The sequence below is a fragment of the Macrobrachium rosenbergii genome, chromosome 18 (assembly GCF_040412425.1).
Source record: "Macrobrachium rosenbergii isolate ZJJX-2024 chromosome 18, ASM4041242v1, whole genome shotgun sequence".
In the NCBI taxonomy this organism is placed as follows: Eukaryota; Metazoa; Arthropoda; class Malacostraca; order Decapoda; family Palaemonidae; genus Macrobrachium; species Macrobrachium rosenbergii.
Window position 1 is genome coordinate 5,754,990 of NC_089758.1, and position 19,098 is coordinate 5,774,087.

The 19,098-nt window shown below is 43.7% G+C and overlaps 1 protein-coding gene across 5 annotated transcripts in view; it reads right to left on the reverse strand.

Annotated features, from left to right (window-relative positions):
• Positions 1-3,523: 3,523 nt before the first annotated feature.
• The window catches only part of LOC136848050 (myosin heavy chain, clone 203-like), a 31,096-nt gene continuing 15,521 nt past the window's right edge, over positions 3,524-19,098 (reverse strand). For 2 of the 5 annotated variants that reach the window (XM_067120175.1, XM_067120178.1), the window contains 2 exons: positions 12,808-12,973; positions 4,800-4,942 (listed from right to left, as the gene is read on the reverse strand). In XM_067120175.1, the coding sequence (XP_066976276.1) occupies positions 4,937-4,942; positions 12,808-12,973 (172 nt within the window). In that variant the 3' untranslated portion in view covers positions 4,800-4,936. Of the gene's footprint in view, positions 4,943-12,807; positions 12,974-19,098 lie in introns of all 5 variants that reach the window. The other 3 variants (XM_067120176.1, XM_067120180.1, XM_067120179.1) reach the window with 2 other exon arrangements.

Here is a 19,098-nt window from a genome sequence, read left to right on the forward strand (position 1 = left end):
CAAGGCTCATATGCTTGGTCATATGAAGGTTAACCCTTAAACGCCGAGCCTCTATTTACAAAAACATCTCCCCATGCCGGCGTTCGGTGAGTTAGCCAGCTGCGGAAAAAGTTTTTTTCAAAAAATCACAGCACGCTTAGTTTTTAAGATTAAGAGTTAATTTTTGGCTCCTTTTTGTCATTGCCTGAAGTTTAGTATGCAACCATCAGAAATGAAAAAAATATCATTATCATATATAAATATTGGAATATATGACAGCAAAAAAAAAAAAAAAAACATAATTGTATACAAATCGCGCTGTAAGCACAACGGTTAAAGTTAATGAGTTAATTTTTTTTAGTTGTATTGTACACTAAATTGCGATGATTTTGGTGTATAACAAATTGTAAAACGATCAAAGCAACACAGAGAAAATATTATCACAAAATGATGCATGAATTCGTAACACGCGGACGTAAAAAAAATGTTTTTTTTCAAAAATTCACCATAAATCGAAATATTGTGCTAGAGACTTCCTGTTTGTTGAAAAATGAAGCCAATTGATTGAATATTACTAGACTGTAAGTGTTTCAGCTTACAATTGCAGTTTTCGACCATTTCAGTCGAGTTAAAGTTGACCGAAAGTCGAATTTTTTTCTATTTATCGTGATTTATATGAAAATATTTCAAAACTGATAAAAGCTACAACCATGAGTTATTTTCTGTTGTATTGTACATGAAATTGCGCACATTTTCATATATAAAACTTTATGTAACGACTAATATAAAACGGTGCAAATATTACGACGAGACGAAAGAATTTCCGAGATGTTCGGCTGAGTTACCGCGCAGACGTAAGGAAAATGTTTTTTTCAAAAATTCACCATAAATGGAAATATTGTGCTAGAGACTTCCAATTTATTGCAAAATGAAGGTAAACGATTGAATATTACTAGAATGTAAGAGTTCTAGCTTACAATTACGTTTTTTTACCATTTTGGTCGAGTTAAAGTTGACCGAAGGTTGAAATTTTGGCAGTTATCGTGATTTATGTGAAAATATTTCAAAACTGATAAAAGCTACAACCATGAGCTATCTTCTGTTGTATTCTACATGAAATTGCGCACATTTTCATATATAAAAGTTTATGTAACGACTAATGTAAAACGATGCAAACATTACGACATGACGAAAGAATTTCCGAGATGTTCGGCCAAGTTACCGCGCACAGACGTAAGGAAAAAGTTTTTTTTTTTTTCAGAAATTCACCATAAATCGAAATATTGTCCTAGAGACTTCCAGTTTGTTGCAAAATTAAGGTACATGATTGAATATTACTAGAATGTAAGAGTTTTAGCTTATAATTGCGTTTTTACCATTTCGGTCGAGTTAAAGTTGACCGAAGCTTGAAATTTTGGCAGTTATCATGATTTATATGAAAATATTTCAAAACTGATAAAAGCTACAACCATGAGTTATTTTCTGTTGTATTCTACATGAAATTGCGCGCATTTCCATATATAAAACTTTATGTAACGACTAATATAAAACAGTGCAAACATTACGACAACGTGATTTAAAGAATTTCTGGTGCGGACGTAAGGAAAACGTTTTTTTCAAAAATTCACCATAAATCGAAATATTGTGCTAGAGACTTCCAATTGGTTGCAAAATGAAGGTACATGATTGAATATTACTAGAATGTAAGAGTTTTAGCTTACAATTGCGTTTTTTGACCATTTCGGTCGAGTCAAAGTTGATGGAAGGTTGAAATTTTGGCAGTTATCGATTTATATGAAAATATTTCAAAACTGATAAAAAGCTACAACCATGAGTTATTTTCTGTTGTATTGTACATGAAATTGCGCACATTTTTATATATAAAACTTTATGTAACGGCTAATATAGAACAGTGCAAAATTACGACAAAATGACGAAAGAATTTCTGAAATTTTCGGCTAAGTTACAGCAGGCGTAAGAAAAAGTTTTTTTCAAAAATTCACCATAAATCAAAATATTGTGCTAGAGACTTCCAATTTGTTGCAAAATGAAGGTACATGATTGAATATTACTAGAATTTAAGAGTTTTAGCTTACAATTGCGTTTTTCGACCATTTCGGTCGAGTCAAAGTTGACCAAAGGTTGAAATTTTTTGTAGTCGACATACGGTACGTCCAGTAGGCGTTTAAGGGTTAATAACAATGAAATGGTGGCCGAGATAAAACTGCATTTAAACTTAAGTTATGGGAGAGTAATTATATATACCTACAAAATTTTACTGAGACTGAAATATTGAAAATGTGTGCCCAAGAAATGTATGGGAGGTACCCTGGCTCAAAAACCACATTCATCATAAATTTTGAGTTGACGACTATGATGTGCCTTCCTAAATAATGATTGAGAATGGCCCTACTGATCTGTCCATTTAAACCAAAGCCATTGCATGCTTTATAATTGCTTTTAAGTCTGGCCATCCCAACATGGATACGGTGAGTGTACTAATAACCTAAGCTTTCCCTGGCTTCCCAAACTTTCTGTGAAAATAAAATAACTTGTGAAGTGCTTCATTAGTGATTTAATTCTTTTAATTTCTGCAGTGCTTTGAAATTCCATTTCTTCCATTTCCCCTGACTCTTATAATCTTCCCCTTATCAAACAACTCTCTATTGTTTCAAATGGATTGAGACCCACTCTTTTCTTCCTTACATCATTTAGGTTATGAAGGTGAACATGACAAATGACCAACAACTGCCACAAGAGATAAAACTGTCTTATACAAAAATAACAGCAATTGAGCTACTGACAGAATTATATCCTTGCGATCTGGATCAAGGGATATACTGTATATCGTAAAGTCTGGACTGTCCTTATCATTCGGAGAGCCCACCTGTTAGGATATTCTTTGAGCCAAATTGCAAAGAAATAATTCTGTCAGTAGCTTAATTGCTGTTACTTTTGCAATGGCAGTATTATCTCCTGTGGCAGCAGTCTGCCATTTGTTATGTTCACCTTCATAATCCAAGAGATGAGATTAAGAAAAGAATGGGTAAAGAATGAGTGGGTCTGAATCCATTTGGAAACAATAAACAGGTTTTCTGATACGGGGAAGGTTACAAAAGTCAGGAAAAATGGAAGGAATGGAATTCTAAAGCTTTGCAGAAAATTGAAAGAATTAAATCACCTACTAAGGAAGATGAGGTTTGCAAGCTTCAGCTTATTAAAACTTTTCCAAGGTTGAGCATGATGCAGAATGGCTTCACTGCCTGCATCAATTACAGTGCCTGAGATCATCTCTCATAGAATGAGAAAATTATGACTTTGCATCAAGGAATGCCAAGAAGGTTACGTTAGTATAGCTCTAGAATTTCCAAGTTTGTCCAGCCAGTGTTTTTGTATATTAAGATTTACTATTTTCTTAAATATGTTTTGGGTTTATATGATTATTGTGGTGACGGGGGGGGGAGGCTTTCTACTGTGCACTCTTGCTTATGGGACCAAATATGCCAGGACAGCAATTTATTCATTTGTGAGAATGAAAAAAAACTTTTAACAAGTTTTATTCTCATCTATACTTCATATATGCATACCTGTTACTTTCATAAGTACTCTTACCACAATAAATGTTTTACTGATGTTATGACAAAAAAATTTTTCCTCAAATTAATTACCTTATCTGGTACCATAAAAAAAAAAAGATACACTCTAGCAGTGAAATACAAAACAGTTTACATTACGAAAGCAATATTCCTTAGGAAACAAGTCTATTACTCAAAGCTAACAGATGTAAATTATCTTGTATAACACAAGTACTACCATATTTTCATTTAAAAGATTGGTCTATATCAAGCATATGAGGGCTGTTCAAAAAATACGCGGATTGTTTGAATTGCGCGGCTCCAGTTGGTTCCAGGGGAATCTGCTTGGTGTCGCTAGGTTTGCACAGATCAGCTGATGACGACGCCATTTCCCGATTGCAAATATCATTTGTGTATTAGCTATGCGGTTTTTAGTGAAGTGCAATTTTTTCGTTTGGCGGATTTCAACTGACGACCCACACGTCGACAAAATCAACACCCTGGTGCAGGCAAATCGACATCTGACTGTCAGGGAGCTTGGTGAAAAGTGTGGGATATCAGTTGGATCTTGTTACGAGATTTTGACAAAAAGATTGAAGATCCCCATCACGATGGGCTTTTTGTTTGTCCGTCATCAGGCGTGGCACAAGTTTCGCAGCAGCAACGCGATGCATCTTCAATCTTTGTCAAAATCTCGTAACAAGATCCAACTGATATCCCACACTCTTCAGCAAGCTCCCTGACATTCAGATGTTGATTTGCCCGCACCAGGGAGTTGTTTTGTCGATGTGTGGGTCATCGGTTGAAATCCGCCAAACGAAAAAATCGCATTTCACTAAAAACCGCGTAACTAATACACAAATGAAGATATTTGCAATCAGGAAATGGCGTCATAATCAGCTGATCTGTGCAAACCTAGCGACACCAAGCGGATTCCCCTGGAACCAACTGGAGCCACGCAATTCAAACAGTCCACGTATTTTTTGAACAGCCCTCGTATAACGAATACATAAAATAATACTGCCTTTACTATCAAATGAGGGGCAATCACATGCTTGTGTGTGTGCATATATAGCTTGTTATTAAATCAATAAATAAATCAAAGACTAAAAGAAATGCATAGAAGTTTTACCTAGAGCAAAACATAAAAAGAATATTTAATTGTGTGCCTGCTTCTGTGAAGAGGTCAAGACAAACTGGGCACAAATCTTAATTCACCATATCATTCCCCTGAGCACACATTACCCTCTGCAATTGCTGAACCTTCATCAGCTAGAGCTGTCTTTTCACTATTTAACTGCTTCAGCTCTTCTTCCAATTTGGCTACTGTCCTCTTCAAGGCATTTCTTTCTTCAGTAACTGCTAAAACCGAGACATCTAATTCATTCCTTGTTAAAAAAAAAAAAATTAAAAAATAAGGCTTAAGAAAATATTGATTATACATACCCAAACCCACTCTGTTTCATGTCCCCTGACAAGTCAGCTCTGAACCTTTACCTACTGACAAGGTAGAGAGGATGAACAGTATGAAAAAGCACCATTGAGAACCAATGTTGTAGGTAAGAACTCATTATACAAAATGAAAAAGGGTCCATAGTACAAGAATGGAGGGATATGAGGAAGGCACTTTCATAAAAGATAGATGGACTTGCATGAAAAATATGCATAGTTATGAAAACTCATCCCCTAAATCACCACTGAGGTTGGAGGTTGAACACAGGAGTATCCCATGCAACAGTTGACCAGTGGATAAGATCTTGGTATTCTCACTATTAGTACCTGAAAGCCACAGTACAACAATGGATTGTTATACTAACATTATAAAGAAAACTGATATACAATATAGGTGCATGTACCATAAACTACATCATGAGGTTGAATATGCTTAAGGAGATAATCAAAAGGATGAAAAAGAAGAGGGTAGATCATCTTTACCATCTACTAGACAAGACCAATTGTGCTTATGGCTGTATCGAATACAAACCCAACACTTTATGTAAAAAGTCATTAAGGCAGAAGAGAGGCAAACTGGCATCTCTCTTATTAGCCAGCATTTATGAGCTAGTATATCAACGTTCTTTTTAATCTGAGAGCTACTATACTAATGTTCCTTTTAGATTCCAATTAAGTAATTTTGGCTCTAATCTCAAACTCTTACTAGTTTGTTCCTAGATGTATACAAACCCCTGGTCTTTGCATATGAGAATCACTTTCAACACAAGCTGGAGCTGCCCATTTAACTTAAAACAAGGTGGATATTGGTAGCTAGCTACTGGCAGAAAGGGAGGAATCCCTCCCATCCAGATGATGAGCATTCAATTTTCTTTTTGGCTGTGTCTTGAGACAGACATGTCTCTTCTGATCGACTTAATTCTTATTCTTTTCGTTGTTTTAATATAATTTTTGTTTTGAGATACTGTATATTGCCTATACTGAAATGATGCAACAAGTTCTAGTCAGTTACTTTTGTTATTTTTGCTCTTTCTTGCTGCATAGTTATTCCTACACAGTTATGCTACGTAGTTGTTTTCAACTCATTTTAGCCTATGAGCCTTTTCCTTTAATTACCTCTAACTTGGTCTTGCCTCTATGATATATAATGCAAACCCAGCTTGGTCTTAGCCTTGGTGTTTGCTCTTTTATTGTTATATCTTTTTTCTATTATGCACCCCAGTAGAGAGGCCTGTCACTTGCCACCAACCATTCTATTTTTAGATGTCTTCTCAACCTCATTACTGTACATCGAACACCCTTATTCTACATCTTTTTCCTGTTCTGAAATGTTTTCTCTCTGAAGAAGCATAGTTTTTCTTTCGACTACACAATTACTTGGAATGTTGTAATGTTTTAGTCTTTCAGATGATGTAGAGATTGAGGAACCTCAAGATGGAGGATGGTTCTTTTGCTACAGTGTGGTGGTTTTTTAACAGTCGTATGAGACCTCTGCTTGCCTTCCGGCATGGATCCCCTTCTCTTGTCAAGAGGAAGAGGCGAAAGTTGATGTTGCAGGACCTTTGGACGAGTTTCTGATTTCGACAAGTTGCTTTCCTTAATGAAGTTCCTTCGCCTCCTTTGCTCTTTTTATCGTTGTATGCCGTATTGCAGTTCCTGTGTCCTCTCTCTTCCCTTCCAGAGACGTTATGTAGAAGAATACATTGTGACTGAAGGAAGACAACTTCCTATCGTAGCTGCAGCCAACGAGCCTTGTTCAGCCAGTTGTTTTAGTTTGGGGGTGTGTGCGCGTGCTTCGTTGCTGTGTGTCATAGCATCAAGAGCTACTCCCCCCGCCCCAAGCTTTTGCGTGTTCAATTTGCAGAAGTCAGTCCTTCTCCTTTGAAGTTGGATTTGCGGAAATCGAGCCTTCTCCTTCATCTTTGCTGTAGGCCACAACCATGTCTTCCCTGGATGTACCTCCCCCACTATACGTCTGGCATCAGTGCTGCTCCCACCCAGATCGTCACTTTTCCCTTCCTTCCATTGTCCTTTGGGACACGAGTGAGCATTTCTTCAGTGCCAGAGTAGTTCCTAGTGTACTAAGACTTCTCTTCCCTGCTTTTTCCTTCTAGAATAGTTCCTGGTTGCTATTTTCAGCAATGCCGCTGCAGTTTCTGGATGTCTAAGCTAAAGATATGCTCTCCAAGGAAGGAAGAATATGTAGCCACCAATGTTGCATGGCCTTGTTTTTTACTTCACATTGTGCAAAGAAGAAGAGAAAGGCCTGGGGTAGGCAGATGTAGCCTTGCCATTGTCACAGTGTCACATGGCCATGACTTTTTTTGACGTTATTGCAGTTTTCCGATCGTCCTTAGCCACAGATTCACTTTGCAAAGATGATGCATGTCCGTCAAAATGTTGCGCTGCCATGTCATTTCTACAATTGTTGCATGACAGATGCAACACACTTTGGTTGTTTTTGCTGTTTTCTTCCATCCTGTCTATGGACATAGACTTGGCCGCTCTAAGAAATTGCTGTCAAAGTCCCCTTGAATGAACACTGTTTCACTCGGACATGATTGCAAACTCATGTTCATGAGTGGGGGAGGGAAGGCAATACACTACATGCCCACTAGTCACACAAACATGGATGGATGCTGTGTTCCAGATGTTCACGGGAGTCCCACCAATGACCTTCACAGAATCACTGTTGATGTCATTTGCCCAACCATGGAGGTAGAGTTGCTCTCAGAAGGGTGATCTCATTTGCCAGGGGACTCTTCTTAAAAGGTAGAGCTGAGGCACAGCCCCACAGAGCCATGGAGATGTTGATGATCTTGATCGCAACCTAATGTATATGGGGTGGGGTGGCTGTTACAGACATCCCATGGATGTCAGGCAACCGTCCACGCAATGGTTGTAGTGGGAAACATTCTCTGAAGAACAATCCATCCACTACGAAACCTTCACATAAACAGGGGAAAAAACTCTCAGAAGAGCTGTCACACTCTTCTCTAAACCTCCACATGAACGAGGATAGGAGCATGGCCTGGACTTGCCCTGCAGTGGCAACGTTTTCGAGCGGGAATGTGAAGGAATGAAGAAACATCCACATACTTGACACTCACACAGGCTAAATAGAAGAAACTCCAAGTCTATGTCCATAGACAGGGGATGGAAGAAAACAGCGAAAACAACCAAAGAGGGTTGTATCTCAGTCATGACACAATTGTAGAAATGACATGGCAGTGCAACATCTTGACAGACATGCATCATCTTTGCACAGTGAATCTGTGGCTAAGGACGATTGGAAAACTGCAATAACATCAAAAAAAGGCATGGCCGTGTGACACAGTGACAATGGCAAGGCTACATCTGCCTACCCCAGGCCTCTCTCTTCTTCCTAGTACAATGTGAAGCAAAAAACAAGGCCATGCAACATTGACGGCTACATATTCTTTCTAAATAACATTCCATTTTTATATAAGTAACTTACCAAGTAATTACAGCTATTAGTTTCATTTATTTGCAGTAGCTTAAATTCAAATTTCGCGATAGCGATACCAATGTTCTGTGTAGGTGACTAGTCTCGCCCCCTAATGAGATAGGAATGACTTGGCAGAGAACCCTTAGTCTGTTTCTGCAACGTCTGGTGTTAACATCAGGTGACGGCAGCAGCTTTTCTTTTTTCGCCAGTTATTTAACCAGACTTTGGTGTTCAAGCCGAATGTCGAGTAGCTTCAGCCGAAAACTTTCATGATGAGTTTTTTTTTTTTTGTTTTGTTGTTACTAAATGGAGTCTGATATATGAATTTTTTGCTTTTACAGTGAAAATTGCAGTTAATTTTTTAACTACTTTGCCGAGTGGCGTACTATAATGTAAACACTGGTTCATTGTCGAACCAATTCTATGTTAACTACTGAACTGATTTTTTCGATGCTACAATAGTGAAGTTATATCTTTGGTTTTACTCACCTATACGAGGAGTACTGTAATAATATAGTGTTGCCGAGTAACGTGATAAAGTAAACTTTGCATTCACTAGGATGAGTAATGTAATAATGTAAAGTGTTGCAGAGTAATGTGATAAAGTAAACTTTGCATTCGCTTCCATATTTATTGAGTAGCTTAATAAAACGTAAACATTGCGTTGTCTACAGGACCGATAATGATATACTATATCCCCATAAGTCTCAAATAATGTTTGTTAGGAGCTGAGATTTGTCTGTATGATGGTACTCTGTGTACTTCAAGAATTAATTAAAATCATCTTATTACACTTTCCTTTGCAGAGAACTGAAAAAGTGTAAGGCCAGAACATACAGGAAAGAATTGTGGGAATGCTCACCAGCTCCCAATTTCTTAGCTTACAAGCTACTAGCTTGTTTGACACCCAGTTGCCTGACGCCATTTACACCTGGGAGCACCCAGTGCCCGCCGAGATCTGAGGGATCACTGGGATCCGAGCCCCCAGCAGATCCAAGCGGCCAGTGGATCCGAGCAGCCCAGGGATCCAAGTGTAGTTGGGTGCCTACTACCCATCAATTTTTCTCTCATACTACTAGCCCTCTAATTGTTTTTGTATTGCTCCCGTGCCTGGCTCCCTCGCTTCCTTCCCATGCCACTGCCAGTCTTGTCTTTGGGGTAACAGAAGTTAACATTGGAATAGTGAAGTGTTGTGCAGTGGAGGTGGTGTCTACTCGTCCCCCGATGCTCCTAGATGGAGAGTCCCTGTCAAACTCCCCTAAACCTGGGAGGAGGCATACTGTAAGTCCCAGGGAGGTCGGGGGGTTACACACAGGTAGTCGCCCCCCCAGGTCGAGCCTGTTGCCGGTCCCAAGTATTGACAGACAGCCACTGGAAAGACGTTTTACTGGATGTGTAGTGGAGGATGTAGCTATCCGCCCCATCGGATCTCCTAAACCCAGTCCCTGTCTGAATCCCCTAAACCTGGGAGGAGGCATACTGTCGGTCCATGGGAATCCGAAGGGTTTTTTTCCCCCGGGTAGTTGCTCCTCAGTCGATCCTGCTGTCCACAGGTCTCAGTGGATAGCCATTGGAAAGGCATCCATAGGGATGTGCTTTCTTTGTCCTCTAGTGATAGGGATCCAATCCTCTAGTGATACGGATCCAAATATATGCAAGAGGCATCAGCGGTGTTGTTCCAGGATCCTAGTGTGGACAAACTTGGATCCGTGTAGACGGGGTGTTGATGACTTTTTTGGGCGTATCTTGGCTTTTGAAGGGGCTTATCTTCCAGTTGTGGAGTTCCAGTAATTGGCACCAAACGCTCTTTCAATCTGAGTGCCTAGCAGTGTCAGAGCGGATGGAGTCTGAGCGCCCAGTGTCTTAAAGTGTCCGCCGAGATCAAAGCATACAGAGGGATCTGATGGCTCCAAGCATCCAGAGGGGTCTGATGGATCCAAGTGGCCAGTGGGATCTGATGAATCAAAGCATCCAGCAGGATCTGATGGATCCAATTGTACAGTGGGATCAAGGTCCCAGTGGGACCAGATGGATCCAAGTGTCCAGTGGGACCAGATGGATCCAAGTGTCCAGTGGGACCAGATGGATCCAAGTGTCCAGTGGGACCAGATGGATCCAAGTGTCCAGTGGGATCTGATGGATCCAAATGTCCAGTGGGATCCGAGGGATCCAAGTGTCCAATGGGATCCGAGTGTACAGTGGGATCTTAGGGTTCCAAGTGCCAACCTGCTGTGTCCGGTGCTAGTTCCTCTTTGGTTCAGTGCCTGAATTTTAAGAACACGCTGTGGTCCTGTCTTGTGCACCAGTTTCCATTGAGAGGGACCAAGTCTACCTCCAGACAAGACTTCTGGGTCAGAGTTGTTGAGCTGCTGAAGGAAGCTCCCTCTTTGAGTTATTTCCTCGTCATCCAAGCATCTGTCATGATTGGAAAATTGGCTTTAAAATTGCTTTCATTTAAAAGAAGCAAGACAAGTGTCTTTTGTCTTCCCTCACTCTAGTGCCTTGTCAGATCTAGACTTCCCTGTCAAGATTGTTGGAAGTCATATTTTTCTGTGCTGACCTCAGGAACACTGGCCAGAGTCCTCCTGTCAACTTTCAGAATTTCTCAGATTTTCTCTGCCAAGAATTGTTTTCAGGTTTTTTACCCTCTTTTCCCTGTGCCAGGAATCTGTTTTCAGACTGGCCCCACAAAACGCTGAGTTTGGACCCTAAATTCCCCCTTTTTACTGCCCAGGGACATTAGTAATGTGAGCTTTTGGCTCTTCACTCTGAAGATCTCTGTTGCAGTTTTTTTTTTTTTTACGTTAGTTTAACAAAATATTAACTCTCCTAGGCCAGATTGGACAGAAACCTAAAATTTAATTAAACCTAGCGACCTGTTTATCTAAGAACTAATTAAGTTAATTAGAATTTTACTTATTCAGTCCCAAGGTTTTTAAATTTAAGGAATTTTAAAATATTAAAAAGTGAAAATTTGTCATTTTCTGAAGACTTTAAAGAAATAAAATGTCTGTTTGGATTCTATATTTTTCTTTTAAAATATGCTCTTCACTCCGCTGAAGATCTTACATGTTGACAGTTGCTGTTATATGCTTCCTGTCAACAGTTAAAGCTATCTTCTTCTCACGGTCTTCTTGCAGTTTTGTTCTTGGTCGAATGACCTTTTCTATAAGTTGCCAATTCCAATTTTCCTGGACCCTTTCCTGAGCTCCTGGCACCACTTCCTAGTGCCTGGAGCATTCGCCGAGTGCCCAACACCTGCACTAGAGTGCTCATCAATATATCTCTAGTATTCAGCAGCCGTCTCCATTCGCCTGGCGTAAGCTCACAGGGCCCAGGTTCTTACGGGTATGGAATTTTTCTCAGCGTACAGTTCTGCACGTCTTTGTTATTGTACGAGAGTATCGTTGAGTCCATGCTAAGTGTTATCAAGTTCAGTTTTTGTTGAATCTGCAAGGATTTCGATGTCTTCTCCTGGCTGTCATAAAGTCTGCAGAGTTAGCAGCTTGTTTGTACGGTTGTCTGTGGTTCTGCACGTCCTTCTACTACCTTGCTTTTTTGGCTGCGAGTGCATGATCACCAATGCGAAATAAGCCCACAGCGGACAGAGGATGAACCAGATGGCCTCTTCCTTTAATCTTTATGGCTACTGAATGGATTTTGGAGATGCAGGAAGCACCCTTCCTCAGCTGCCAGGATACTGATTGTCTGCATAATATCCAGTAGCAAGTGACTTGTTCATTTGTTTTAGATTAAGCCAACCTTGTGTAGGCACAGGCTCTTACTGTAGGGCAATCTGAGAAACTCAGTGTGTAATCGTGGCAAATGTTCCTGCGCTGTCTGGCCAATAATTGCGACATGTCGTGTGTTGAATACTGCCATGTACCTTTTGTCTGAAAAATTACAGGAACTGATGCAATATTTTGTATCCTAATTGTACCTTACTATCCCAGCTTTATATAAGTGATGGATATCAATGTCTAATTATTCCTCTCTGCCTTCCCACCTCCCTACTCTCCTTGCCCTCCCTATACCCTCTTGGATTTTCACATTTTATTCATGGCTCTTGAATTTAGGTAACCAGTTATATATCATATAGTATATACTGTACTGTGAAATAAAAATAAACCATTTTTTACTTTTCATTTCAAACCTCTAATGTTCTACACGGTATATTTTAGGTCAATAGTTAAAGTTAATGCTGTGTAAATAGAAACCCCTCTTAGTAACATTCCCAAATGTAGTGGCACCTCAACTTAGCAGATTCTGTTATTTAAAAGACTTGCCCTAGTTCAATAAAAAATATAAAAATGTTTTAAAAATATTATGTACCAGAGAAATCTTGTAAGTATGATAAGAGTTACTGGATAGTAGCTGACGCTTTCTTGTTTGTTTGTAAGGGTGGAGAGTGAATAAATCAACAAATGCATTCATGTTTACCGATGCTTTCATGGTTTGTTGGTTTCCTTCTATCAATGGCTTGTTGCAAGTTCTTACTCTGAAAAAGAAATTTCTTTGTCAATAGTAAAGCACTTCACATTAAAACTATACACAGGACAGAGTACCAACACTCAATAAATGATAAGGGATGAAATATAAGGTAGTGCTCGAGTTACGATAATTCGACTTACGATAATTCGCTTTTACGATGGGGTTAGCAATTAATATTGATACGACAATATTTTGAAAATAAGTATTTTTAAATTTCGCGGGTGACTGGCGCAGGCAACAATGTACAATCAGGCAGCGTATGGTGTACGATATGTTGGCCCGAGAGGCTGGAATAGGTACATTAATTCAATGAGCTGACCTCGCTTGCTCTCGTTGTGTCGGAAGTTAAAATAGGCCGGTGTTCGTTTGCAATTTTTGTGCGTTTGTAAATACAGGTAGTGCACGTGTGACGATGATTCGTCTTACGATAATTCAAGTTTACGATGGAGTTAGCAATTAATACCGGTATGACAATATTTAGAAAATATTTTTAAATTTCGAGCGGGCACAGGCAACAGCGTACACTACAGTTGCCGTAGAATCAGGCAACAATAAAGACCAACTTCTTTTTCTCCATCTCTTTATTCCATCTTCTAGTTAAAAAAGTAAGAGAATGATAAAAGTATAGTAACCGTATACTCTTGCGAAAATGCGTACAGCCATAAACAACTGAACGAGACTCTGTTGTTTTGCTAATAACCGAATCGGATAACAACTGTTTTGCTTGTATTTCAACCATCGTACAGTTAAACAATTATTGTAGTTATGTTAAAAATGACGTTAAGTACTGATATGCTTTTACACTACCCTTATCCGCTTTGGAGAAAAGATCGGCAAGGAAATGTGTAAAGTCTCCGCTAAGCAAGTTTTCTGTGGCGATGTCCCATTTTCTTCGCCTGTACAATTGGTCACGCCTAACGTGCCAGGTCACACAAATTCAATCATTTAAACTGTGTATATATTTGTTCACCTGTTGTCAATTGTGTATCTTGTATTTCTTCGTTCACAGACATCAAGATTATATCCATTTTGAGTTCTGTCTATTTTTACATTGTAAAGTGTACTCGTTCTCTGTATATTGTTAATTATTATCGACCTCAGGTCAGTCATGATCTCATTGTCTTTCGCGGCTCGGCGCCAGTCTGCCGCTATATAAACTGCCTGGATCTTGAATAAAGTAGCAGTTCTCTTTTACCTGCTCGTTTTATTTGCACCTCTTACAGTGGTGACCCCCGGAGTAGTCCCGAAGCCATTAGCGGACCCATATGCGACTCAGTCTTGGCTCCAGGAACTTACTAACTCCCTTAGCGGACTAACGATGGCACTGTATCCAGCGTTTGGGCGTGCTGACTCTCGTCGGCAAAATCACCAGCGTCATTAACGGGCTCACACAGCGCGCTTCCGAGTGCGTTTTGACGCGAGTACCCAACTCCAGTAAGAGGGCAAAGAGCGAGCATGGACGTGGACATCCCCTCCCTCGTGCAGTTAACCACTAACCTTGCAGATTCGGATGTCTACCTTCTTCCCATCTCTCCCGCACCCGCCCCCGCCCCGAGGCTCTCACGCTCCTCCACACCCATGCACGCACGCTCACCGGCCAGGCAGCACAATCACGGGCCGCCATGTCCATAAAGCTGCTGCCGTTCACACAGGAGAACCCAACGTCGTGGCTGTATAGAGTTGAGAGCCAGTTCAGGATGGCGGACCTAAACAATGAGGTGCTGCAGGCTGACACAGTCCTTCACGCCCTGCCAGAGGAAGTCTATAAGAAACTCGTCCCGTGGGTGTCTGCTGCACGCCCCCTCACATACCACTTCCTGAAGAAGTCCCTCCTCGAGACGTGCTCCCTACCAATCGCCGAGTGGTCCGCCCGCGCCATCGACCTTGCCATCAACCCGCGGCAGGATCTAAGCGCGATGGAGTCATGGGGCATGACTGAAGGCCTGCTCACACTCCCAGACTTCGACGGTAGCAGAAAGCAGCAGGAAGTAAACCTGTCGCGGGAGATCTTCCTTCGTCAGCTCCTCCCAGAGGTCCGTACACAGATTCCCGCACAGCGCAGCACCTGATGGACTGTGTGAAGGCAACGAAGCAGTTAACAGCGCCCACATTGCCAGTGAACTCCATCCAGCAGGAAGAAGGCGTGGAGCAGGAGGTCAACGTCATCACCAGGAGGCGCCCACCGCCCCAGAGCAAGTGGAGTTATCCAGGTCTGTGCCACTACCACAGGCGGTTTGGCAAAGATGCCCGGAACTGCCTGCAACCCTGTTCATTTGCCCGTTCAAAAACCGGGGGGGAGGCGGCAGCCAGCAGGACAGACCGCTATGGCAGCCGAAAAACCCACAGGCCCCGAATTATTAGGCTTCTACGTCCGTGACACCATCTCCAGCAGGATGATGCTGGTCGACACAGGGGCCGTTAGATCGATCTTCCCGGCATCCAGAGAGAACCTCAAGCGTGAACCGGATCCGGCTGCATCTCTGACGGCTGCCAACAGATCCCCCATCCTCTCCTACGACACCAGGCCCCTGTCGATCTCCATCCTTAGCCGGAGTTATTCCTGGGACTTCGTCGTCGTGGACGTAGGGACCCCGCTCCTGGGTGCTGACTTCCTTGCTCACTTCGGGCTGGCAGTCAACGTTGGGCGGAAGCGCCTCCTTGACACCGACTCCTGCCGGTCCCTCCCATTGGCAACGGGACCCAGGGTGCCCACCATCTGCTCCGCTGCCCCCCACCAGTACGCACAGCTGCTGACGGAGTTCCCGGACGTGTTCAGGCCCGAGCTCCAGCAAGTCCCTGGGGCCCCAGCCAAACATGGCATCTACCATCATATAAAGACTAAGGGCCTCCCTACACATGTGAAGTTCCGGAGGCTTCCAGCACAGCGCCTTCAGGAGGCCAAAAATGCATTCGCTGCAATGGAGCGGATGGGAATCTGCAAGAAAGCCTCCAGCCTGTGGGCCTCCCCACTCCACATGGTGCAGAAACCGGATGGCTCCTGGAGACCCTGCGGCGACTACAGGCGCCTTAACATCGCAACGGAACCCGACCACTACCCCCTGCCGAACATGCAGGACCTCACGGCCTCCTTTCACGGGGCCAAAATATTCACTAAATTAGATCTTTTAAAATCCTATTTTCACGTACCGGTTGCACCAGAGGATATACCAAAGACCGCCATCATCATGCTCTTCGGATCCTACGTGTTCGCCTTCTCCACCTTTGGCCTGAGGAATGCCGGGGCAACTTTCCAGCGGCTCGTGGACAGCATCCTGGGGGACCTGAAGTTCTGCGTCTGCTACGTAGATGATATCCTCATATTTTCCAGGTCCCACAGTGAGCACCAGAGACACATCCGGGCAGTACTGCAGCACCTGCAGGAGAACGGCCTCGTCATACATTTTGACAAGTGCACCTTCAGGGTCCAGAAAGCTGACTTCCTGGGCCACAAGATATCCCTGGCAGGTGTCCGCCCGCTCACATCAAAGGTCGCAGCCATCACCAGGTTCCCCATCCCCACCTCCGTCAAGGCCGTCCAGGAGTTCCTCGGGATGGTGAACTACTACAGGCGGTTCATCCCCGGGATCGCGCACACCACGGCCCCCCTGACGGAAGTTCTCAAAGGCCAACCAAAGTCCTTGTTGTGGGGACCCAACCAGCAGCAGGCCTTCTCCGACGAAGGCCGCCCTTGCCGAGGCAACCGCCTTGGCACCCCAGGATCCCAGCGCCCCCCTCCAACTGACAACGGACGTCAGCAACGTCGCCTGTGGTGCTGTCCTGGAGCAGGTCATCGTCGTCCCCAGCCCATCGCCTTCTAACCACATCAGCAAAGAAGTTCAACCCTGCAGAGGCCGTAGCACCTTCAGGGGAACTCTGCGCTGTGTACCGAGCAGTCCGGCACTTCAAGTTCCTCCTGGAGGGCACACCATTCACAGTCTTCACGGACCACCAGCCGCTGGTTCATGCCTTCATCAAGCAGGGGGACGCGTGGTCTTCCAGACAGCAGCGTCATCTCTCAGCCATCGCCAAATTCACTTGCTCCGTTAAGTACCTCCCTGGCAAGAAAAACCCCGTGGCGGACGCCCTCTCCAGAGTCGCTGAATGCGGTGCAGCTCGGGGTGGAGGGAACAGATCGTCCCCAGCCTACCGCACCGCCGTCACGTCCCTAAAGTGGAGGGACGTGCCCCTCACACCAGGGGCCCAATGTCAGTACCGGCCAGCCCGCCCCCTTGGTTCCAGCCTCCCGCCACAAGTATTCGACATCATTCACAGCCTCACATCCCTCTGGCAGGACAACGCCAAGCTGCTATCAGGGAAGTTTGTCTGACATGGGGTGCAGAAAGACGCGGACCTGGGCAAACAGTGCCTGCAGTGCCAAAGCAGCAAGGTGGGCGGCACACAGTCCGGGGTAGGCAAGTTCCTGCAACAGGGCGCTTCTTCACATCGACGTCTTCGGGCCCCCTTCCCCCATCAGGCGGTCCAGGTATCTCCTGACGGTGGTAGATCATTCAACGAGGTGGCCTAAAGCCACACCAATGCAAGAGCCACCGCCAGCGCATGTGCCGAGGCCCTGCTCTCCAGTTGGGTCAGCCGCTTACACACAACCAACATCCCCGCTCACCCTGGCTAGGCTGCTGGGGACAACGTCACACCACCGTGGCTTACAACCCAGCGGCCAATGGCTTGGTCGAGCAGTTTCACAGGTCCCTGAAGGCGTCTCTCCACCAGCCGAGGACTGGAAATATCAGGTGCCGTGGGTCCTCCTCAGCTTGAGGACCGCCCCCAGGGCCGACGGCGCCCCATCCGCAGCTGAGAAAACCTATGGCGAGTCCCTCGTGGTCCCGGGCGAACTCGTGACAGAAGATCGCCACAACCCATCTGTGCAGAGGCTCCGCGACGTGGTCGGCAAGTTCGCCCCTTGCAGCGGACATATACACAGGTCGGCCACCTTCACACTGCCAGGGCTGGCTCCACCACTCAGCCAGGGGATGACGCCATCCGCCCGCCCGACCAAACCCTCAGGGGCCCCCTTCCGCGTGCTGGAGCGGAACAACAAGTTCCTCTTGCACTGCCCGGGAGAATGATTGGGTATCCATAGACCGGGTCAAGCCTGCCCTCCTGGAGGAGGACACAGATGCCACCGCAGCGCAACCCCTGCCTGGTCATCCTTCGCCACAGCCAGACCCCCGCATGGAGGGCGCGCCTGCCCCGAAAAAGCCCGCCCTCGCCCTCACCCACAGCCACACAGCCTCACGCACGGGGTGCTCCCCCATTGTCCTCCCGCAGCTGTGGCACCCTTCGGCGCCCCAGCAGATACGCAGACTGATCAGACGCATCCCACGTCTTGGGGGGAGAGTATTTGTAAAGTCTCCGCTGAGCAAGTTTTCTGTGGCAATGTCCCATTTTCTTCACCTGTACAATTGGTCACGCCTAACGTGCCAGGTCACATGAATTCAATCATTTAAACTGTGTATATATTTATTCACCTGTTGTCAATTCTGTATCTTGTATTTCTTCGTTCACAGGCATCAAGATTATATCCATTTTGAGTTCTGTCTATTTTTACATTGTAAAGTGTACTCGTTTCGCTGTATATTATTGTTAATTATTATCGACCTCAGGTCACTCATGATATTATTCGACCTCAGGTCACTCATGATATTATTGTCTTTCGCAGCTCGGCGCCAGTCTGCCGCTATATAAACTGCCTGGATCTTGAATAAAGTAGCAGTTCTCTTTTACCTGCTCATTTTTTTTGCACCTCTTACAAATATACTGCTACAGTAAATTTAAGCTGCAAGTTGTAGTTGAAGCTGAGAAAAGAATGTTCAAGCTGCTAATGACTATATATTATCATGCATTGGCAACATGGATGAAACTCGACAGCAAATAAAATTGGAAAGTATTTCAATCAAAACTACTGGGCATGAAAGAACACATATTACTGCTGTTTTCACGCCGATAAAAGATAAATACGAAAAGCTCGTAGTATGATGATGAAATCAAGAGAAAATAGCAAATGGAATCTTGATTTTTTTTTACACAAAACAAACGGCCAGCCGCCAACATCATCTATTAACGAAAAAATGGCTAAATTAATTTCACAATGAGACATATTTAAGCTATATTTCG